At 34.2% G+C, this 25,662-nt stretch overlaps 1 protein-coding gene across 7 annotated transcripts in view; it reads right to left on the bottom strand.

Annotated features, from left to right (window-relative positions):
• The window catches only part of PUM2 (pumilio RNA binding family member 2), an 88,104-nt gene that overhangs the window by 55,422 nt on the left and 7,020 nt on the right, over positions 1–25,662 (bottom strand). For 6 of the 7 annotated variants that reach the window (XM_081068704.1, XM_081068706.1, XM_081068707.1 and 3 more), the window contains exons 2-4: positions 10,915–10,983; positions 3,709–3,817; positions 447–634 (exon numbers count right to left, since the gene is read on the bottom strand). In XM_081068704.1, the coding sequence (XP_080924830.1) occupies positions 447–634; positions 3,709–3,817; positions 10,915–10,965 (348 nt within the window). In that variant the 5' untranslated portion in view covers positions 10,966–10,983. Of the gene's footprint in view, positions 1–446; positions 635–3,708; positions 3,818–8,928; positions 9,003–10,914; positions 10,984–25,662 lie in introns of all 7 variants that reach the window. The other variant, XM_081068709.1, reaches the window with a different exon arrangement.

Below are 25,662 nucleotides of genomic sequence, written 5' to 3'. Positions count from 1 at the left end.
CTTAGTTTAATTTCGTAGTCAACTATTAATAATTTATCAAACTGAGAACAAACCAGTGATTTATAACAGAAGGGCTAAGGCAACCTTAACTATAGCGGTGCTGGAAAAGCAGTAACACCACAAATGAGATTAAAATTCCACTTAATGCATAGATGATTTTGTTCAGTTACTTTCAGATCAAGTACTACCACGAGTAAGCAATTTTAATCTTGCAAATTACGTATTTTAATTAATATGGTTTGATTCGTGTAACATGGTTAAGAGTATAAATATTCCCAGTGGTTCTACTGTTTCATATATTCAAGAAGTAGCCAAGAGAAGATAAGAGCACCAATAGCTACACAATTTCCTTTAGCTTTAGAAAGGGCCAGAAAAATAAAATGACTTAAAGATAACCAAATAACCACTGAGCAATTTTAAAAAATTTCTTTATTCAAAATACTTACAAAAGTTCCCTTCCTAAATCGAGAGTCCAATTTATCAGCAGGAGAAGAACTTAGCACATATTCTACCATGCTCACACCAAGGCCTCCACTTTCTGATCGCGGAGACAGTATTGCATTTACTTCACTGTTTCCATGAAAACCCTGTCCAGATCTTCTCTGTACCATAATAGGCTGGGACATTGAATGGTCTGTTTGGAAGAAAAAACACAATTACATATTTATACTTTAAAACTAACCAAATGTACTTATACAAATTAATATACTAAAATAAGAAAAATCAGTAACTGTTTTATTTTGAATGTTATAATCTTTATGAAAAGCTCTTAATTCTGTTGAGACGCACTGGCCTGGGCACATTTCTTGAGAATACAGACAGAAAAAGCTATTTGGTTAAAAAAAAAAAAAAAAAAAAGGTAAAAGCCTATGTGAAGGGTTTTTTTTTTAAATGAAAACCACAAAAGGCCAATGGAGAGACATTAGGGCTCAGTTGCTTACAAGCATCTTAATTAAAAAGTTCAAGTTCTTCAAATTGATGGTTGTCAGATGAGAGGGGGCAGTGGGATGGGTGAAAAAGGTGAAGGGATTAAGATGTACAAATTGCCACTTATAAACATACATACGGGGATGTGAAATACAGCACAGGGAGTCAATAATATTGACTACGTACGCACGGTGTCAGATGGGTACTAGACATACTGGGATGATCACATCTTAAGTCATATAAACGCATAATCACTCTACTGTAACCTGAAACTACTAGTGTATGTCAACAGTAATTGAAAATTTTTTTTAAATAGTTAAGTTCTTTTGGTGATTCATAATAATTCAAAACAAATCCTTATAGGGGTAAAATCTAGAAGAATAAAGATAACTCCTCCTAAGCTAGCAGAGGCACTTCTCAAGCTCAGTTATATACCAGACAGATGCAGAACACATGGCTAGACGACTATAACCACAAATAAGTTTGGAAAAAACAGTAATATCACAGAATTCTATTCTTAGTGTAAAAACTAAGTATCACCTAAAGAATATCTTTTAAGGGACGGCCGGATGGCTCAGTTGGTTAGAGACTGAGCTCTGAGTAACAGGGTTGCCGGTTCGATTCCCACATGGGCCAGTGAGCTGCACCCTCCAAAACTAGATTGAAGACAACCAGCTGCCAGAGGGGCAGCTGAATGGCTGTTTGTTAGAGCGTTTGTTAGAGCATACTCTTGACAACAAGGTTGCCAGTTCGACTCCTGCATGGGATGGTGGGCTGCGCCCCCTGCATCTAGATTGAAAACAGTGACTGGACTTGGAGCTGATGGGTCCTGGGAAAAACACACTGTTCCCCAATAAAGTCCTGGAAATACGCACTGTTCCCCTTCCCCAATAAAATCTTTTAAACAATATTTTAAGAGTTAAGGGTAAGAGTTAAAGTGAGCAAAAGTTAGGTGGAGGTAGAAAGAGCCTTTCAGTTAGAGAAACCAGTAGGTTCAAAGGCCTGGACGTGCCAGGAAAACCCATGAAATTAACAATCACAAGTACTTCAGTTCAGCTGAGAAGGAAATATGTGTATGATAATCTCCTGTAGTCATGGAAAGAATCTTGCTTAGAATGACAATTCCTTTACAATGGGAATGTGTTACTCATATTTGTACATGCTTACAAATTCAATAAATATTTGTTCAGTAAGAAAAAAATTACATTCATTATCATGTCTCTTACTAAAAACTAATCACCTTAAAAATTTTATCCATACAACTAAAAGTTAAGTTGGGAGGAGTGGTACAAGGAATTAACTAAAATTATAAATTTTATAATTAAGAAGAAATATCAGGAATATATAAATGTTACTTAAATATTTTATTGCTGAAAGTAGCTGTCCTCAAAATATAAAATACCAAAAATATTTCCCTACCACCCATTTTGAATATAATCTCCATTACCATGTTGTACTAAAGATGCTTTGCAAAGCTTTAAAAAATATTTGGTTCTGGTAAATAAAGTAATTCACCATTTAATCTCCGGGGGAAAAAAAAAATCAAAGTATGTCTATCAACCAAATTCAAGCACATGTGATTTTTAACAGAGAAAGTGCTTTTAGAGGGGAAAATGTATTTATTCCAGTCCAAATAACTGAATAATTTAAATTATGAGTCCAATCTAGCATAGGTTATAATTAACATCTAGAAAAAAAGAATTCCCTGAGGGCAAGAATCATATCTTATTTATCTTTGTTTATAGAACACATTACCATATTGGTTGAACTCAAAAATACTCCCCATTGTTGTAAGGAAATTTTAGTCTAAATTAGTAGTTACCAAAGCTTTCAATATTTTTCAATTTTGAATGTAAAGAATATTAATTGTTAAATTTGCTAGTATTTTCTAACTTTTTGGCAATTATTTTAGTTTCATAATAAAATTTAAAATTATAAGGGACTTTAAAATCTTTTAATGATTTGGAGAATAAGAAAATACCTAGTAATTTACACTAAAAAATATAAGGTTAATTTCATAATTATCATCCAGAAATGTTTTTGTTACTTTGGTCATTTTGCATAGCTTTAGCAAGCTGCATGAAACTAAGTCATAAAAAGAGAAAAGTTACTTATAAAATATATGTTGACAGTTCCATGTGTATATAGTTCTCAAATTTTACTAATCAGAAATAGTAAAAAATACAGCAAGTACTATTTTAAGAATATAAGTATGCTCTTTAATTTACCAATAAATATGGTCACTCCTTTGAGTTATACTCATATACCAGTTCCTTTTCTCTTAAAAGTTTCTTGAACCTAACTCTCTCTGCACTACTTATAGATATAAAAAACAAAGTCTGCTTTCTCTCTGGGAATTCTACCTTAATACGGGAGTTTATTTCCTTTCTGCGTGTGGCTAATGGCTAATTAAATTAGACTGAGCCCCAACTAGATAAATCAATCAGTCACTGTCCTCCAACACAATTTAAGATTGAAAATTCCTATCATTAAATTAATGTGTATTCTATTTTAAGGGAAATTCAGAATTTTATAATCCGAGTTTTAACTTCAAAAAAACTTCTTAAAAATATCTTACCATGACAAACACTTCTAATCAATAAGTGAACCATTAGATAAGGGTTAATTTACATCCAAAAAAATGTGCATTATAATGACTGACGAAATCTTCACAAATTTTCTCCAACTACTGTTGGAGAAACAACAGTAGGGGGTAGGTAGGCAGAGTTTAAAAAAAATTCAAGTAAATTCATAATTCTCACGCATACACCAAAAACTTACGAGAAGTTCCCCATGCAGTCTCTCTCCACTCATCATCCCCAAGAAATATGCCTTTTTGTCCATCTTTTGTTGAATCATCAGGTTCCCAAAACTTTTTGGTAGGCAAAAGCTATTTGGGAGGGAAAAAAAAATATTACATTTAAATTTTATTCTAATCACAAAGAATATGCAGAGGAAAGCAAACTTACCACCAATACATACTAGTTAGAGCTAATAAAAATTCAAAGTGACCTATTTCCTATTTGTCTCATTAATAAAAATAACTCCCTACCTATATTTGAGTACTGGCTCTAATAATTCTAGACCTAAACATTAAATCAAAGTCCACTTCTGACTTTCCTAAATTTTTCGAAATAAATATTGGTTGAATGTCCTGGGATTTGCTTTGTAAATATTTTCAAAAAACTTTAGTACTAAATTTCTAACAATACAGATAATACAACAAAATATTTATGCAATGATAAAAGAATTTCCTTTACTTCCAAGTACTGCCCTTGGATCACCTTCTATCCTACAGCTTCCTTGATGGAAAATGTATTTTCATTCTGTACTTCATCAATGGAAGTGAACTTCACAACTTTTCCTAGGTTCAGAATACTAGCCATGTATCAGGAAGCTACAAGAGACATATAGAAAAGACCCTCAAATACTTTTGAGATAGCAACCTCAAAGCCCTGTGCTCTATCTTATATTGCAACATACAGAGCACATAAAAGTTGTACTGATACAATAATTCACTAATTACTCAAAGGACACATTTGGCCAATTCTCAAAGATACTTTTAATATTCATCCAGGTCTCTCCTCTCTACTTTCCCTGACACTCAGAGGGTGTGTTCATTTGAAAAGAATACACTGGTTTTCTGAGATGTGCGTTTGGCATTTTAAATAAGCATTTGTAAGATACCCAGCCCAGTCTTTCAGCTCATAATTAAACCTGTATATATGTCTGTTACTACACATTAAATTATCTGTGTTTGCCTCCTTAAGGGCATGGTGACAGTATCTTCAGCGAGTTCAGAAACATACAAATTGGGTCTGAGAGATAAGATTGTGTGTGCTGGGGGTTGAAAGCATGGGTGGAAGGCACCACTTGAGAAAATGTATAGTGTGTAGAACAGGGTGTGAGGTGGAGGACAGATGCAGGTCAAAGTTGATGCTGACAAAGCTAACTAAGGTCAGATTATGAGGAATCTTAAAGACATGCTAAAAAAATTACGTATTACATTGAAGCAAAAGGGAATCAAGAGAGGTTGGTAAGAGTGACACCGTGTTTTAGAAAACAACTCAAGTGTAAATTGTAAGAATAATGGGTATTCTAGACTAGAGACAAGAGATCAATTTAGGAGAATTCCAACAGGATGAAGATGACAAGAATTTAAACAATACTGGCAGAAAAAAACAAAATAAAATGGATCTGAGAGACATTTAAAAGAGTCAATAGAGTATGAATACAAATGGCGGGGTTGATAAAAAGGATAAGGATAAAACTTTAAAATTTCGGTAACAAGGTAAATGGCAGTATTGACCAAAACGGGGGGGGGGGGTGAGGAACGGGACACAGAAGCAGCTTTGTGGGGGAGGGAGGGGAATTCAATTTTGGCACATTCGTATCTACAGACTTTTTTTTTATTTTTAATTTTAAAGGGAACTAAATTCTACTGTTTTAAAAAAGAAAAGTTTTTGCATGTTCAGATCTTCCTGGGCTGCAAATAATATGTGTTTAAAGTACAGACATTTTAAACAATAATGTGCTCTAACAAAGATCCCAGTAATCCAATCTCTGTTCCTTCTATTTAAAAAAAAGTAAATATGGAAACAAAAAACAAAGCTGACAATACAATACTAAAAAGCTGTACGTGATATATTTAAATAATTGAACATTTATTCATGTAAAATCCAAGTTAATCCTTTAAAAATACTGTATAAATAAGCTACTTCAGGAAGAAAATGACAAATGTCCAGAGAATAAAGAAATGCTTTTATCCCATACTTGATGGAAAAAATGTTTCAATATCAAAATAAGAAAACAATTAAGGAATCAAAAATAATTACAACAACTTAATAGAAGCATTTATCACAGTCACAGAAACAGCTAAAACTAACTAATCTTCTGAGGTATTAGAAATACCAGAATCTCTTTAGAGACTATTCCAAAGTCTTTTGGGATAAAGTTCCCTGTAGTGCTTTTATCATAGATCACTGTTTTAAAATGCAAACTGCACAACTGGGAGGTGAGGGGTGGGGGGTCAGGGGTGGAATCTATGTCTAGCACTAATCCAGTGTGCCCACTTTCTGTCAAGCACTGTGCTACGAATATCTCTTCATTTTGCAAACATTTCTAAGTCATCATGCACAGGAAAACAGTTTAGTAGTTAATAAAATGAACACTTCTAGCAAAGGCCTTTACCAACATTCTAGTAGCTTTCTGTGACAATGTAGACACTAATTTCAAATATTTCAAGAGAAACTAGCTTGTGACCAAGAATAACTTAAAAGGACTAAATATGGGGAAAGGCAACAATTCAGGATAACAGTTAAAAAGAAGGATTAAGTGGTACACTGGTTGAAACTGCAATAAAAATAGAGATTTGCCCCTGGAGACTCTTTTACTCTAGTAGAAGTGGGGAAGCATATTACAGAAGACAAGGGCAAAGCGATCATGAAGATCTGTCAATATATTACCCAAAGCACTTCCTATTGGTTCCCTAATTCACAAGAGCTCTAAACCAAGGTCAGGTAACTCAGTATTTCTTGTCAACCTGCTCCTCCATTGTTCCTTCCAAAGAAATAACTGGGTGGATATGATATACACATTCAACCCCCAATGGTCCACCATTTTATTAGTTCTTTCCTTAAAGAAGCACTTGTGGCTTGCTCTCTCCATCTCCAAAGAAACCAGTCAACACCCTAGCATGCTGCCTCAAAATTAATAAAATTGCTGCTAGAATTTACATTATAAGGTACACTTAAACTTTTAGATTTTTCTACTACAAATTATTATGTAAAATCACCAAACCAACCAAATCAACATAATCCTAAGAATTACAAGGATTTAAAGGCTAGATGTCTACATTAATGTACATTATGTCTACATTAAATTAAGGAGTTCATACAACATCCAAACTGAGACAGTTTTGAAAAAGGAGGTGCTATTAATAATTATGCCATGAAGATAAGTATGTATCTGGACTATCGGGGCAAATTAGAATGCAAGGTGACTAAACAATGGAAGTTCATAAAATATAGGCATAGATAATAAATAACCAATGTGGCAAGAACAAAAGACACAAGGTAACTCCCTAAAATCCCAGAATGGTGCTTTTCCACACTTTCATCTTTTCTGTTAATAAAAGATATCAACACTTAAGTTTTTTCAAATCATACCACTTTTCCAAATCTTCTTTCCTAATATCCCTTAATATCACCAGCAAACATCAGATGTTGTCACTTCCAACAGGAAGCAGTATTGTAAATAGTCAAGGCACTTATGAGTTCAAATTGCTATTCAAGCACTATTATATGGTCTTTGACCAGTTAATCAACTGTTCTGAGCTTCAGTTTCCTCATTGGTAAAGTAAGGAAAATAATAAAGCTACTACCAAGAGTTTCTATAAGGCTAGAATGAAATAACATTAACTGCTCAGAACAGCATCTAGCGCATAGTGACACATAGGTATTAGGTATCTTCACTATCAAAAACTATGAATCCTTTAATATTACAAAATGTGAGTAACATACTGGCCAGCAACATTTAACTGGCTGATTATTTTAAAGGAGTATGACATTATTCATTACAAAAATCTTGTCTATAGCTGTTTGCTTTCTTGAGCCCATCTGAGTGTCCTAGGGTGACCATGAGACCCCCCACTACTTATAAAGAACAGCTACCTAATACAGTCACATTTTGCATAAGGAAACAGAATCAGAGGTTAAATTGTCCAAGGTTACATATAGAGTTAGTAAACAGCAGCATTAAAATTTAAACATATATCTGTTTAATTTTTAGGTCTCTTTCCATTAACTACTCTAGAAGATGGTTCTTTTCGATCATAGTCCAATTCATCAATATTTCTGAAAATTTCCAGTAACAGGCCACCATTATATAATGAAAAAATAAGTATTAAAGTTTAAGATATTATCATGATATTCACACCATATACTGTGGGTATTCACTACAGTGGATAAAGTTTAAGATAAAATTAAGGTGGGGATTTATGCAGATAAAACTATGATCAGCTATTTAAACACTATTTGAAACAGCTGGTTTCCATTCCACTTATCCCTAACAGCTTAGTTTGAGTGAGAGCATTGCAGATATGTATGTCACTCATACAAAAGGTTATTCTTATTACTATTTTCAAAGAAGTCAGTCTTACTCAACATCATATAGCATTAGTGACGGAAATGAGAGACGGAAATGAGAGAAAACAGTCTCCTTACTCCCCTACCAAATGTCTTCCATTTAACCACACTACCTGGGATCTTATTTTCTTAAATGTCTTTTTAAAATATTACTGTATCAGAAAAGGAGGGAACATTATTTATAATTCTAAGCTATGGAAATACTCCCCAAATAAAACACATTAACTCAGTGGTTTAAAATTAAATTCTGAATTCCCTAAAGAATTTCAGGTAGGGGCCTCTTTCCCCTTATATAAAAAATAACAAAAACTGAGTTTTAATATACACATATATATATGATATATACCTTAATAAAATGGGCTACGTGCCTCTGCAATGTGGTTTGAAAACACTATACTAATGAAGCTGAATTCAACCTCCTATGGATTAGCTTTGCTCTTTTTAAGCCACATGACAATGCAAATCGGTGGGTCTTTTGACAAAAATGTGTTATGAAAAAAAATGGAAAGGATGAATTTATGAATGGATGAATTCAAATCTTTTTCTATTTCTGGCTGAAAAACTAGAAGAGACTACCCTTCTGATGATGGGTCAGTAAAGCTATCATGGTCTACAAAAAGCAGTACACATGAATTCAGTGCTTTGTACATTAGAGATTTATTAACAACTTAAGACATAAGGAAAACTTTATTTTTAAAGAAAAAGTCAAGAATAGGCCAATCCATTTTTTAAAAAGATGTCATATTAAAAAAATAAACAAGCAATTTTAGAAAACTCAAGAGCCAGAAACTCAAGGCTGCTTTAATTTATTAAAATGAATGAATTCTGGGATAGAACAAAAACAAAAAAACCTCACCTGTCAGGAAAGGAGGAGAAGACTGGTGAGAGAGAGACAGGCAAAGAAGGAAATCCCAGAAGGTTCCCTGCTGCCTGTGAGATGAGGAAAGATAGAAAGGCTTGTGGGAGAGAGAACCCAGAGACAGAAACCTGAGTAGGTTTTTCAGCTATCTCTTAGAGGTAACAGAATTAGTTGGTCAACTGTTAAGAAAAAAACTTAATTAGTAAGTAACAGCTTACTTAAAAATACATTTTTACTAGATGAAGGTCACAGAAGCACTGGCCTGTGGCTATCTGCCAAAAAAGAAGGCAGTCTAAACCCTAGCCACTTTTACTCTGCATTTCTGACATTTCCATTAAGAATGCCTACATTTTAGCTTAGATCATTTAACATACTATTCATTCCAGCTTCTCTCTTTTCAAAAAACCTCAAATATCACTCCTCCACCCCCAAATAACTAAACTCTTTCAATTACTGTTTCTGATCACATTTAACTATGAAGATGTTTTTGGGTTTATCAAATACTATTTAGAAAGGGAGAGGGGAAAAGAGCAATTCTGTAAATATACACACAATGTAGATTTGGGAAGTGAAGTGTTGGGGTGGTGTCTAAATAGAATTAAAGTAAGGGTGTGACTTTAAGATTTGCTCTTAAAAAAAAAATCAAGGTCAAGTTTGTCATAGACTAGGCTGAAATACAGTTTGAATCTGCTTTTAAGACATGCTATTCTGCTTTCTGAAGACCAAAGAAAATAAGTAGCAGGGAGAAAACAGAAGTCCTTTTCAACTGCTTCTTTTTATTCACTCACAGGGTAAAAATGCCTAAGCAGCCACTGCATCGCAGTGAACCTGTAGTTTTGTTCAAATATAAATTATTCTCTCTCTCAAATTTGTCTTAGGGCCCAAAATTTTACCTTATGCACTGAACTAACAAGTTTACCCTGGCAACACTTAATGCTTAAGCACCTTAACTCACCCTTAAATCAGTCCTCTGAAAATGACAAACTCTTTGGAAAACGCTGTTCTGGAGAAAGGGAGGGTTAGCTAGCTGCAGGGTGCCCTCTTGTGGCCCAAAGGAGAGACTGGACTCTTTTTCTGCATCTGAAGAGCACGGCATTGGATGGAGTGAGTCTCGTGAAGGTCTCTAATCTACCAAAGTAAAATAATCTCCAGGAGCAAGCAATTAATTACACATCTTAGGTCGGTTCACCATTATTTTCTTTTATCAAAGTCCATACTATAGTACTAAAGAACATGAAAAAATAAAGATGTGACCACGAGGGTTTTCATAATCAATAAAAATTTTCTAAATATTCATTAGGTATATGGAAAACTAAGTATTTTTGATGCCTTAAATTATATAATGGTGAGGTTAAATGGAATGCCCCAGTGAGTCATAGATTAACAGGACTGATAAAATGCATTCAAAATATTTAGAGTACCCACTGTGTGCTAGTCATTCAAAGCTATCAGTCTACTGAGACTAATATAAAACAATAAATTGTAAGCAGTAATATGAAAGTATACATAAAGATCTATAAGAAGTCAGATGAGGAACTATAATTCTACTGTGGATAGCGATGGAACAGTAAACATTTTTTCTGTAGTCTTATAGAGGATTAGAAGTTTTTAAAGCAAACAGTGAACAAGGAGAGATTTTTTGAAGAGAGAATAGTGAACAACTGTGTGGTTAAAGTGAACACAGAGGACATATATAAACAGGAGGACCAGAATCAAGGAAAGCTCTTTTCTGAGCAAAGTAATTAAGATTCATTACCAAAATATAACACATTCTCTAACCAAGTCAATCAAATCAACGAGACACAAATAATCTCACTAAAATAAAACCTAAAAATCAAAACTACATAATAGTATAATCTGAGTTTTAAAAAACCCATATCATTTGGAAGACATACCACTACTTTCAAGATTTATGGTTAAAAAAAGTCTCAATGGCTCAAATAATCACAGAGGTATACATTCTTGGTATTCATAAATATTTACCTCTCCCATTCCCCGAGATTCTAATGCAAGAGCTTGAAAATCATGATTCATTTCATCCACAGATCAAACCTGGTAAAAAAGAAAACCAAAAATTAATAGAAAGGAAAATTTAAACATAGACTACATCACTGTTTTTTTTTTGTTGTTGTTACACTGAAGCTATTAATGATGTTAGCAGGAGCTGAGATGGGCTAAGAATAAATTTCTCTACGAAGACAGGTTTTCTTTAAAATAGAGTACATGACAGCAATCTGTTAAAATTTGTGGGAAAACCTGGGGTTCAAGGATTCTTGGGTTATTCTGTGTGCCAAAAAGAACCCTGCTAGTTTTCTGAGCCAAAGAACTGACAGAAAGTCAATAGAGAAAGCAAGCTCAAAAACTAACATGTAGTTAGTTATCTTGTATTTTAATGTTGCAGTTCCTATTACAAATTTATTATTTTGCATTACTTCTTTAAGATTTTTCAAAACTTCTCAGCACTTCATTATTTCTAGATCTTATACCAATGATAAAAAATTTCACTGCAAATATTTAAGTGGTTATCCAGTTCTACCTCAAAGCAACATGTAAATTAATCAACTGTGAGAGTAATTATAATATTCAGTGGTTACCTTAATAATAATTCTTTTCCCTTCTCCTCAAACTAAAGCATGTATTTTTATTTCTCCATTTCTAACTTTAAGTTGCTTTTTATCTTTCATGTGACAATGTGCTCTTGAGTCAGAGGCCCTTTGCTCCTAGTTTTAAGTACCACTGGAGAACCATTCAAGCCTGAAGCAAATTCACAGGCTTCAGAGTTTTGGGCCTTAAAATATAATCCTATTATTTTCCCCAGTCAGTTCTCTCCAAAAGTCCATAGTATTTTGACTTTACAAAGCACTTCTTGTAATACTGTTCTCTGTTGCTACTTTGCCCCTTATAATTCTCCTTTTTAACTTTCCTACGTGTCTAGTTGAATCTTCTCAGATTTCTTCAGACTGCTTTTGGTCTCAACTCTTAAATAAATGTTAATATTCCATCCAAGGTACTCTTTTTTTCTACCCTTTGTCCTGAGCAAGTTCATCCACTCTCCTTGCTTTGAGAAATGTATATGCTTAGGACCCTCACACCCATATTCTTATTTATAAACCAAATATCTCTCCTCTTCAAAATGTCCAATTATCTTCTTTCTCCCGTCTTTGGAGGCACCACGGGAAATTCCCACTTTACTCTTCTTTCTTCCCTGCGTCCAACTTAATTCCTTCCTTTTTTACACCAACACCCAATCACTAAGGTAACATCCTACCTCACTGAAAACGAGCCATTTTCCAGCTGTCTAGTTGTTCAGACCACCATCATCTCTTACCTAAAACACTGTAGTCCTCTCCTGTCTTCTCATCCAAAATGTAATTAGTCAGCTTTCTGAACTGTACTCTGATCATCTGACTCCTATATTTTAATCCTTAAAGATAAAACTCAAACTCTTAAATGTGGGGCTCACCAGGGGACAGTATTGGATTCAAATTATAGTTCTAGCAGCTAGTAGTTCTGTAACTCTGGACAAGTAACCTAAACTGTTTTTTCCTCAATCTCCTCATGGGAACATAACGGCAGTAGCTGCCACATGGCTCGTTATGAAAACTGAATTAGATAACATAAAACACAACAGTACCAGGTACATAAGCATTCAAGACAGATTATTAAAGCTCTTCAATATTTTTATCAAATGGTACTTGAACTAGCTGTCAATATGCAAAAAAAAGAACCTCAACACATATCTTATACTTTAATTAACTAAAAATGGATCATATACCTAAATGTTTAACACCTAACATTATAAAACTTCTAGAAAAATAGAGAAAAGCTATGTGACCTTGTGTTTGGTAATGAGTTTTTAGATTAATATCAAAAGCAAAACTGATGTCTAAAAATTTGACTTCATCAATAGAAACATGCTCTATAAAAAAACCAAAGAATGAAAAGACAAACCACAGACTAGGAGAAAAATATTTTCAAATCTTATGTCCAATACAGGACTTGTATCCAGAATATATTAAAAACTTAAAGAGAACAACCCAATTTAAAAATGGGCAAGATATGAACAGATACATGAAACATACATGAATAGCAAATAAGCTATTCTTTTCTCTTACTAGAAAAGCTGGATTCATTAACAGTTCTCACAAAGTTAACATTTCATTCATCCTTCCATTAATTCAGTAAGCTTTTACTGGTAATTTTCAATGTGTATGATTTTGTACAGACAAAAAATGAGTTAAAATGTGATCACTGTTTTCAAAGAGTTTAAATGAGTCTGATATGTTTCCTGGTAATTGGAGGAGTAGCTCCAATCAGACCAAACCCTCCTACAAATTAGGATAAACTCCAGACAAAAATAAACAAAAATAAAACAATAAAGAAACAACTGAACGCAATGGAAAACTAAAAAGCAAACTGGAGGATAGCCTACACTTCGAAGAGAGGACTGGCAGGTTTTTAAAATTAGGTTTTTTTGGCTAAGGACAGGCCTGGGGGTGGAGGTGAGGTGCCAAAATTCCTATAGAGACCCCAGTCTTAAAAGGCTTGAAGAACCAAAGGACAGAGTTTGGTGCAAGCAGAACTGCTGGAAACTGAGGAGGGAAGTCTCAAAAAGGAGGCAACCAAATTCTGCTCCGAGTTTTAGACAATCCCTGAACTATATACATGTGTAGGACGACTCCAAGTAGCTCAATTAAGGCTATAAAGAATTAAGCAAAATGTCTGCTGCTGACTCACCACAGAGGTCAAAGAATTTACAGAGTTTGAGTCCCATGAAAACAAAAGCCCAATATTCTCCATAGGAATAAAACAAAATCTAGAGTATCTTCAAACATAAACAAAATCTGGAACATAATCCAAAATTATTATACATATGTGGAAATGGAAAACTCAATTAATAAAGACCAACACCACGATGACCCGGAAGTTAGAATCAGCAAAGATCTTAAAACAACTATTATAACTGTGATCATAGATGAAAGAAAAAATATGCTAATGATGCAAGTATACAAAATTTCAGCAAAGCAAAACTATAAAAATAATCAAAGGGAAATTCTAAAACTGAAAAATCTATTTAAAAAGTTTTCCCTGGATGCACTTAGCAGATTGGAGATAGTGAATTTGAAGACAGATCAACAGATTTCCAATCTGAAGAAAAAAAGAGAAAATGGGGTGGAAAAATTATTTGAAGAAACAACAGCTAGAAATTCCCCAAAATTTGATGAAAGCAAAATGTGCAGATGACAATCAGTGAACCCCAGGCAAGACAAATAGGGAAAAGAAAATAACTCATACCCACGCACATAATAAAAAACACTGAAAACTGAAGTTAAAGAGAAAATCGTGAACATAGCTAGAGGAAAAACAACATTACATAAAGAGAGAAAATGATATGAATCACCACTGACTTCCCACTCACTAGAAACAATGGGGACCAGAATATAGAGGACTAGACCTTAAAGTGCTGAAAGAAGAAAAAAATGCCCAACTAGAATTTTATCTGATGGAAATACTCTTCAAGAATAAAGGCTAAAACCAAGACATTTTTAGATAAAAAGAAAATTGGTTACAACAGACTTCCACCTCAAGAAATGCTTTAAAAGAATTCCTCAGGCCAAAGGGAAATGATACCAGATGGAAATTCAGATCATCAGGAAGGAATGAAGAGCACCAAAAAAGGAAGTATGTGCATAGGTACAAAGGACTATTTTTTCCTCTTAATTTCTTTCAAATTACATATGCAGATTTAAAGCAAGAATTTCAACATTGTATCCCGGGTTTTATAACATATGTAGACGAACCAATTTACACGCACATTCAATACCTACTATATAATAAATATCTCTATACCATTATGACACTTTGAATTTTAAAGCAAAACCCAGTTTGAGATCAAAATATTTTGCATCACATAACACATACACGTATATGTGCGTAAAATTTTATATACATGTATTTTCAATATTTATATACCCCCCTCATATCAAAAGAAGGAATCGTGGTTCTTGTGTGTCCTACCACTTCACAGCCACAGAAAGTTCTCAATCTTAATATGACACAATTCATACTAATGTCTTAGTAGTCTGCTTTAACCATCTTTGATTTCTAAATGTTTCTTTAAAATTCCCTAAATTTGGACAAAGTACATTCCTTTTTCTGTAAGTACTTCATAAGACTTCATATTACCCTCGACTCTAGGCTCATATTTTTTTAGATTTACATTTGTGATCTCACTTTCTCTTTAAGTCTGATATTTTATTGCCCTTATATCTTCTAAATCTCCCATTCCATTATAGCCTCAACTTCTTCCAAACATTAACTGTTTTCCAAATCTAATGACCAATCATCTGAAAGCTTCAGGATACTGCTAACATATTATCAGGAATCGCCTAATATTTATTCAGCCTTCTAATTTCCTATGAATGCTACAAATTTAAATCCTACCAGCGTGACAATGTATCCACGTAATTCTGACTTCATAATTCAATTTATAAACATATGCTAAGTGATATTAACCCATGAAGTCTGGCCTCAATGTACAAAGATCATACCAATTAGTCACTTTATAAAAATCTTCGATGTAACATCATACTTATCTGTATCCTGAGAACAGGTTGTTCTTAAGATAATTGCTCTATTATGGCCAAAAACATAAGAATTTTTTTAGGATGGAAGTGGCTCAAGATGGATTATTATTCTGCTATGCTGAAAAAATCATAATGGACAAATTTTGTATGTATGTGGTAGAATAGACATGTAACTTAGATTCAGAATACAGAGTTGACGGTTTTACTTTTTGCAAGTTGTCTAAATCCTAAATATTAATTTACTTATCTGTTGTGAAGCTAAGTGAGAAAATGTATCCAGAAGTGCTTTGTGAGCTATTAACAAAAAGTGCTCACCAAATACTAGTTATTAAGAGCATCTTTAGACTACTCTAGAAAGAACGGGTACTTTCTAAGGCTCTTGGGGTTCTCAGTGTTTGTCTCTTTTGTGTCTGCTTTTGTCATTATTTCAGCCTCCTGCCTTGCTCAGGTTAAATATCACTTGACTTGATCTTTAACAGCACCACTTCTATTAGGTTGGTGCAAAAGTAATTGCAGTTTAAAAGGTTAAAAACAATGGCAAAAACCGCAATTACTTTCACACCAACCTAATACCTTTCTAATTAGGTTGCTTTTAATTTGCAGTAATCTGTAGCCTCAGGTATCCAAGCATAGTAGAATAGTCTTTAAGAAAAAAACTACCTCTACACATTCTAAAATTAGAATCCTTCCTTAGGAAAGCAATTTGGCATCATATGAATATATATAGATGTATATATCTATTGAATCAGTCTCCCCAATTTTGGGAATCAATCCAAAGAATAAAACCTATGTAACTATAAAAAAGCTTTATGTACAAAGATGTTTGCAGTAGTGTTGCTTGCAGATCCTGAAATTGTAAACTGCACAACTGCCCCACAATAGTAAAGTGATACAACACATTTATAAAATGTAGTACTACGTAGCTATTAAAAATATTTGAGTTTGTAATTACGAAAATGCTTATATAGCAATGTTAAGATTGAAAGGAAATAAACCAAAATCCATATAGTCCTTAAATGATCAGAATACACACATTTTTTCATTCATCAGTATTTTATTACCTTTCCATAATAAATCTGTATAATCTATGAATGGAAGGAGGGAGATTTTTCTTAATTAAAAAAAGGAAACAGTGGTAGACTTAAGAAATGTTCTCAAGAGTAAAGCACTGGCATTTTACTGAAGCCCTTTTTTGCTTCCAGGTTTTCATCTGTGTGGTCCAAATAGATGAGGTCAAACAGAACCTCTGGATAAATGTGAGAGGTTTCTTAGCTCTATGGATCAATTCTCACGTTTGTGGTCATCATGCCCCAGTGCAGGGTCAACAATTTTTTTTTCTGTAAAAAGCTAGACAGTACACATTTTAGGCTTTGTGAGAGTCTCTGTTGCAACTTTTCAACTATGCCTTTTAAGCATAAAGGCAGCCACAGACAGAATCAAAATGAACGAGCATGTATATGTCCTAATAAAACTTTATAAACAACAGTGAAATTTGAATGTCATATATTTTTCATGTGTCACAAAATTATTCCTCTTTTGATTTCCCCCCAACCATTTAAAAACCTAAAACCAATCCTAGACAGTGGGCCAAAAACTGGTGGTGGGCCAGAGCTGGCCTGTGGGCCATAGTTTGCAGACCTCTGCTCTAGTGCATTTACTGTCTTGATTGCTCCACAAACAAACAAAAAACAAAGTCATATGTAGACAATCCACTTTCAAATATGATGAAACCAAAAAAGCACCAGGGCTTTGCTTCCAACTTTTTCCTTTATACTATCCACACACATACTTTTTTACGATGAATATGGATTTCAGATTCACATTTAAATGGTGATTTTATAATTTTCTTTAAATGACTAAGTACATTACAGAGGAAAAACTTTAATACAAACAAACAAAAAAAAACAACACAACGAGCCTCAAACTCAGGCTTAGGTTAGGGTGTTACCATTTTTTGAAACATAAGGAAGAAAATGGAGGAAAAGTTGGCAAAACAATGAGACTGAAAGAAAATAAACTGTTTCAATTCTCCTGCAATAACCTCCATATGAGCAATAATAAAGTAAAAGGGCAGGGTCCCACATATGCCACTAAGTGGGACTCTAAAACTTTTACAAAATGCCAATCTATGTCCAATGCAGCTACAAATGTTGGTATCATCTGAAAGCAAGGGAAACCTAAGAATTTGGTCATGAATTCAACTTTACCCAACCAACTTCAGATCTTAGGGAGAAAAAACAATCTTTTCTTCTAATAAGCAACAGACTATCTAGCAACCAGTTATATAATACTCAAGTTACTATGTTTACTAGAAGAAAATGTACCCAGGAATTATACAGTAGTACTTCGGTTTTCCAATGTCTCCGCTGACAAACATTTCAGTTTATGAACACCGAAAATCCGAAAATCCGCAAGTAAATGCTGTGGTTTTCAAACACGCCTCTGAAGTCCAGTGCAAGACCTGAGGCCTAGCTGTCAGCTGTTTTCGAACATTTCAGAACTCGAAAGGTCTTCCGGAACGGCTTATGTTCGAAAACCCAGGCACCACAATACAGTATGGCTTGAGGCATAGAGCCTGCAATTTTTGTCTGCCTTATTCAGCCATGAAACTTCCCAATATTATTTCCTTTAAAAAACAATTTGAATTTGCTAATATAGAAGATACGTAATAGAACCTTTTCTATGGACAAGACCCTGTGTAATCTTAAGGTAAATTTCAATTAAAAATTTAGTTTTTTGATGTTACGGTTGTTTCCTAGTTTCTTGAGGTTACAGTTGTTTCCTAGCAAAAAAACACAATGTTTTATTAAATTCTAAAATCTAACAGTACAGGCATACTTCATTTTATTGCACTTCCCTTTACTGGGCTTCACAGATGTTGTATTTTCTACAAATTGAAGGCAAAACCCTCTACCAACAAAAAGAGCACTACTTGCTTTATTGTGATACTTGCTTTATATTGCAGTAGTCGGGAACCAAACCGAAAATATCTCCAAGGTGTATGGCTGTAATAATTAATTTTTCTGTAAGAAGCATTATTACTAATTATGTGAGAAAAATAGATAAAGCACGGAAAATAACTTGGTTAAGTCCTGTGAGTTTTCATGTGTACTAATGTGTAATTGAAAAGGTTTACAGTTTGTGTGAACCAAGAATATGCATTAGTAAGTACATGTATATAATTAAGAGGAGTAACTTTTCTCGGAGAGCATCTGATCCAATCCCTCACCGTATGCCTACCATAAACAGGAAGCTAAGTCAGGGAGAAACCCACTTAGAGCCATAACAAATGGTATTCAAAGAATTTTCTACCCACTACTAATTGCGTTTTCATATAATTAGTTTTATTTTAAGGCCATAGAAATTAAACTCTTAAGGTCAAAGGGGCTAGTAACATTCTTAGCCATCTAAATGCTCCATATTGAATGAAAAAAATTACATTTTATGACATGTAAATTCAGATTAAATTGACTAATCTCTGTATAGTGTGACTATTTACAAATGTCTTCATACATATTAGTATGAGTACATGATGCTCATTTTAAGAGACAATGAACCAAGTTTTTGCTCAGACTTTGTACCACTTGAAGACATTTACCAACATAAAATGATGAGAGCAACTTCCCATTGGCACTACTTCTCCAAATTAGTGCTCCAATACAATGAGGCTGTTTGCTACCTCGTGCATCAATTACAAAAACAACGAAATTACAAGAAAATGTAATTCACATAAATATAAGTCAGTACAAAGAGTAACTTAAGCTGCTTATAAAACATTCTTGGTAGCCATCCTCCTTGGACTGTTTTTAATGAACATAATCATTGAGCATTAGTATTCACTACAAACAAACAGGTGCTAAAGTCCTAAAGAATACCTTGTCTCTTCAGCACATTAAGTAACTTTTGCAAATCTGCCAACAAAATAAATTTGTTTAGCAATGCCTTTTCTTACCCATATGACAAAGGTAAACCTAAATCCAGGTTTAAGTATTTATAGTATATAGTAGACCATTAGCCTTCAAAGATTTAACATTAGAAGTTTCTACTAACCACCATCAACACCTAGTAATTTATTTTTCTGGGGGCGTGAACTGAGTCATACACTTTTACCAGGGGTGTTGGACAAGTCACTTCGCTAATGATTGAGCCAAAATCCACAACACTTTTTGATAATTGCTACTTGTTTGTCCATGCACTTCACAGGGGGAATTATGCATGCTTGTTTTACTAGCATAACGAACAGGATTATTGACTCAACTATAATATTGACTCAACTAAGTAATATTAAGGAAAAGTCAAGGTTTATGTTTTGAATGGAATTTGGCAAAATTCAGTGTTACCAGTATACAGACTTCCAGAAACTAGAACTCTTCAAAGACTCTGGCTCAAATCTTCTAAGATCAGAAATTAGGTTATTTCAGCACCAGCATTTAGACAATAAATAAAAATTTACCAAATACTTCTGTGCAAGACTACTTTAGCTCTTTGAAGATAAATCTCAGGGATATTCTCAAGGAACTCAAGGAAGCAAAAAAGGATAAATACACATATACTTACACATATGCAAATATAATGCAAGATATTTTTTTCTTTAAAATTTTCTCAAAAGATAATCACCATATATTTTGAGTCCTTACAAAGTCTCTTGTATTACAAGTCATTCTCTCAATTGCTTTACTTTGATAAATACCACTTAGGGAAATTTCCTTATTTTGAAAAACAAAATACTTCCTAGAGAAGATCTACACACTACACAATCTCAATCAATGTCAGTTTTTGATGCTTTTAGATTATCACCTGAGAGAAGATCAAATAACTTAGATGAAAACAAAGATGACATGCTTATAAAACGGTTAGATAAGGTGGCTCTAATGAGTCAAAGATACATATGAATGACAAACATATATTATATACGCCCCCAAAAGCAGTGTTTCTAAATTAACATTATTTTGTTATTTACTATGCTATCATCCTAAAAGTGGAAGCAGACATTATATTTCACATGATGTAATGTAGTATGAAACAGCACCCACCACCTATGAAAAATTATTGCCTAAAAAAAAAACACACAAAAAAAATCCACACGCTAAATTTCAATCTATTTAATAAAGCTGCTAGATCTAGATACCGGTTAATCAGAAATATGATAGAAAAACAAAACCAACAGATGACACAAGAAAGTAATCACCCAATCCAGAATATGGGGGGAATTCATCTCTTCTCACTGTTACCTACATGAAATTTTAAAAGGAGAGAACTATACAGAGGCTTAAATGTCAAAATACTGTGTAAACCTAGTTTGAACTCTGATTCTAACAAACCAACTATAAAAAATACTTTTTCTGAGAAAATCAGGGAAATCTAAATACAGAATGGGTATTAGACATTAAGGAATTTTGTTAGCTGGGATAATAGCAAGAGAAATGTACTTTTAAATATGTCCTCATCAATAAGAGATATGCTTAAACTAGTACCGTTTCCCCAAAAATAAGACCTGGCCGGACAATCAGCTCTATTGTGTCCTTTGGAGCAAAAATTAATATAAGACCTGGTATTATATTAATTACATATATTAATTATATTAAATCACATTACACACCGTCTTACAGTATAGCAAAATAAGACCAGGTAAAGCCGGCCCAGTGGTTGCAGCGCCATGCTCCTAACACCGAAGTCGCCGGTTGGATTCCCACATGGGCCAGCGAGCTGCGCCCTCTATAGCTAAGATTGTGAACAACAGCTCCAGCGGGAGATTGGCATGAGCTGCTGTGGGCTGCTGTGTGCTGCCATGAGTGGCCGGCCACCAGCGTGAGCAGATGGCAGCGGCAAGAGATGCTGTGAGCGGCTGATCGACGACCAGCGACCTCAGAGGAGTGCAAGGCTCATATACATGGGCCAGGGAGCTGTGTCCTACACAACTAGACTGAGAAACAACGGCTTGAACCAGAGTGTGGGGGGGGGGGCGGAAAGAAGGGGGAAAAAATAAAACCGGGTCTTATATTAATTTTTGCTCCAAAAGACGCATTAGAGCTGATGGTCTGGCTAGATCTTATTTTTGGGGAAACGTGGTATGTTATCTGGGATTTGCTTTAAAATATTACTTTAGAAAGCAAAATATGAGGATAAGAATATTTCATACATTGTTGAACAGGGATGATATCCAAGGGTGCAGTGTACCCTTCTGCGTTTGGAAATGTTCTTAACAAAAACTTAATAAAAGTACATATAACAATATGACAGAAAACCATGTGAAGCCATGTATTTAAGTTGGGCCTTGAAGGAAAGGTACAATTTGGACAAACCTTTTTTCCCCCAAAACAAAACATTTATATACTGCAGCTTGTAAGGGGGTTATTCTTCACAAGGTTAACCTACTTAGGGTCCAAGCTATTGTATACACTTAATGTCACTTACTTCCTCAATCATTATTTTTGACTATATGAAAATTTCCCCCTAAAAACTGATTTCCAAATGAGTACAAACCTCTTTAGATGAATTTTTATCAGACCCCACCCCCAAAGAGAACAAGAACACTCAATTTTATGCCAGAGATCATATTAGGCACATTATACCTAAGTCTCACTACAATCCAGCAAAGTATGTATTGCATTCCTACTTTACAAGTAAATTGTGGCCAATTTCCCTACCCTAACAGCCAAAGCTACTAATATGGTAGAGGATTCAATATAATGAAGACTCCAAAAGTTCCAAGCTCCTTTCCACACCAACCAAGCAGAAACTATCACTCAGCTGATGTTAATTATGCAACTTTCTAAAAGCTCTTTCCCCCAACCTTCCTTTTGTTTACACTATTTCAGTTAGCTCCCTGACAGCCCTTGCCATTTATCTCTTCGTGTGAAAATCCTATAAATCCCTCAAAATTTAGCTCAAATGCCACTTTCTTCACTGAAACCTACCCCAAGCAATCTTTTTCTTAATTCCATGACATTTAATTGATATTTCGCAACATATTCATAACACTGTCTATGACATGACCATTAGACTTTAAAACTTCTCTAAATCAGAATTAGAAAAAACACGTAATGCAATTTTGCCACTGTTCAATGAAACGCTAACAGTTATGAGACCAAAAAGGATACTGTAAGAGGTAAACTGATAAAATTATCAACTATGCACCCATCAAAAACCATGAGATGAATGTATTTATGCATATGTAAGAAGTAAAACAGCAAGGTAAAAAACAGTCTGTTTCTATCCCACTTTTGAACAGGATACAAACATACATATGCATGCATACATGGAAAACAATCAGAAAGAGTGACACTTAACTGTTAACGGTGGTCACATTTGGGGGAAAAAGCATGCATGATTTTTATTTTACAATTCATAGTTCTTTACTCCTTGAATATTCCCCACTCATTACTTACATTTTTGAAACTATTCGTATACATATATATGAATATTATTCAGCAATAAGAATGGAATCTGCTTTACAACTGAAACTAATAATATTGTATGTCAACTGTAACTAAAAAAGAATGAAATCTTGCCATTTGCAACAACATGAATGGACCTAGAGGATATTATGCTAAGTGAAATACATCAGACAAATAAAGACAGACACCGTATGATCTCACTTATATATGGAATCTAAAAAAACCCAAAATAAATGAATAAAGAAAACAAAACAGAAACAGATCCATATAGAGAACAAGCTGATGGTTGCCAAAGGGCAGTGGATGGGAGATAGGAGTAATAAAAAAAAGTATGTATGTGTTAAAAAAAAAATCACTAAATACATTAGTTACAGTCAAGTTAGTTTGAAAATCAATGGCCTTATACATGGTAGAACACAAATATTTCATAAATACACCTATACATAAACTATGTATCATGACTTATAACCTAGGCATCACTTAAAATAGAAATATTCTCACTCTAGTCTTATTTGTGAACTTCTAAGAGTTTTTAAGGCATTATAAAGCAATTTACATGTGTATGCAATACATACTACAGTTAAGTGTCCCTAGCCACACCATCATAACACTTTGGGTTTTAAAAATGCAAAATCCAATTTGTAGATACAGATATTCTCTCATCACCTTATTTAAAGGAATTGCACTTACATCTTTAGCACTTAGTTTTCTAACCATTTAATCTAAGTGAGTTCTGTTCTACTCTTTGATAGATTTCTGAAGTGTAAAAAAATGGAGCCAACCAAATCATACATTTATTTGACAGTATACTGTGATAAAACATGACATATATTTCTAATTTTCATACTATTTCATAAAATTGTTCTTTGTTTTGCAAGTATTCTCTGACAACAGGTTAGGGAATAAGAGGTGAACTGGTTTTAAAAAATTTGCCATTCATTACTCCTACTACCCAATACTATCGCTGATCTGAATTCAGAAAAGTCGCAATGAAAGCCACAATACCCCAGTTCTGTGATGCGTTAACAGCAATGTGAATAGATGAATTACTAAGGGAAGCTAACTCTAAGTTTGGTACCCTGAAAGTTTAACCACCTGGAGTAAAACACACATTAAGATTTGGAACAGATCAGACTTATATGCCTTTCTTAGTACATATAGTGAGGACCTGTTAACTGAGTCCCAGAAGACTAAGTGTGCTAACATTCTGGAAAAGTTTCATGTACCCAAGGGATACGAGCACCACTATTTTAAGGTCACTGGTTCTCAAAACCCACAGTGCATCAGAATCTAGATGGAAACTTTTAAAACTACAAATACTCAGATCCCATCTATCCAAGGCTTGGAATTAGACTGGGCAGGGAAATAGGCATAGATTTTTATTAGTTTTTTTTTTTTTTTAAAGATTTTATTGAGGAAGGGGAACAGGACTTTATTGGGGAAACAGTGTGTACTTCCAGGACTTTTTTTTTCCCCCAAGTCAAGTTGTTGTCCTTTCAGTCTTACTTGTGGAGGGCGAAGCACAGCTCCAGGTCCAGTTGCTGTTGCTAGTTGCAGGCAGCGCAGCCCACCATCCCTTGCGGGGAGTTAAGGAATCGAACTGGCAACCTTGTGGTTGAGAGCCCACTGGCCCATGTGGGAATCGAACTGGCAGCCTTCGGAGTTTGGAACATGGAGCTCTAACCGCCTGAGCCACCGGGCCGGCCCCTATTAGCATTTTTAAAGCTCTTCAGGTGATGCTTCCCTGTGCAGACTAGACTGAGACCCTTATAAATTACCATGGCACCTACAGCTAAGGAATATATCCATAAACACCCTAATGGATTTTCAACTAAGAAGTTGTGTATCATTCATCAGTGTAATCATGGTGTATAGAAACCAGAATCAAAAGCTAGTATATCGTTCATGTTTGTTCCTAACTAGCTGAATGAAAACTCAATCCACTTGAACTCTGATCCTGTTTGTCTATTTGCAACTGAGACTAACAATGCCTCCCGCATAGGGTTATTCTGAATACTAAATAAGATAATGTACGAAATTGAAACATAAGAGCATTAATTACCGATCATAATGAATGAACACATTTTTCTCTGTTTAAAAATCAATATAAAACCCTTCACCCAGTAATTTCTCTTCTGGGACTTTACCTTGCATAAACAACTGCACCAACGTGATAAAATGAACTGTATGTTATTTACTGCAGGATTGCTTACTTATAGCCGCTAAAAAAGGGAAACTGAACCCAATTCAAAAACAGAAAAATGGCTTGGCAAAATAAAAAGCCATACACTAAATATTACAAGTTATTAAAATTAAACATGTATGTACTAACACAGTAACAGGTACATATTAAATAAAAATATCAAGTTGCCTAAGATGTACCACATGATCCCATTTTTATTTTTTTTAAAAGTGTGAAAAAAATCACCTAACTTTGGTAGGAAAGAAGGTACTGTGGGCTTTCTCTTTGTATTTCTCTGTGTAGTAAGGACTGTTGAAGGTAGCAAAATAAAGTTTATTTTTTTAAAAGGGTCCTATATTAATACAGTTTAAATGCATTACTGTTAAGAGATTTTATCACAGAATCCAGTACAAGAGATTTTGTGTTATCTTTGGTTAGTATTAGTACTAGGTTGAATGCTCAACAATTGAAAACTTGTCTCAAATGGCTATCTAGTAGTTTTCAATTGTTACACATTATCAATTATAATCAACATACCACCAAGGAGAAATAACTAAAGTGTTAA

Source organism: Rhinolophus hipposideros (genome assembly GCF_964194185.1).
Source record: "Rhinolophus hipposideros genome assembly, chromosome: 12".
Taxonomy (NCBI): domain Eukaryota; kingdom Metazoa; phylum Chordata; class Mammalia; order Chiroptera; family Rhinolophidae; genus Rhinolophus; species Rhinolophus hipposideros.
The sequence above is the reverse complement of the archived record's forward strand: the minus strand, read 5'-3'. Positions and strand labels throughout refer to the sequence as shown.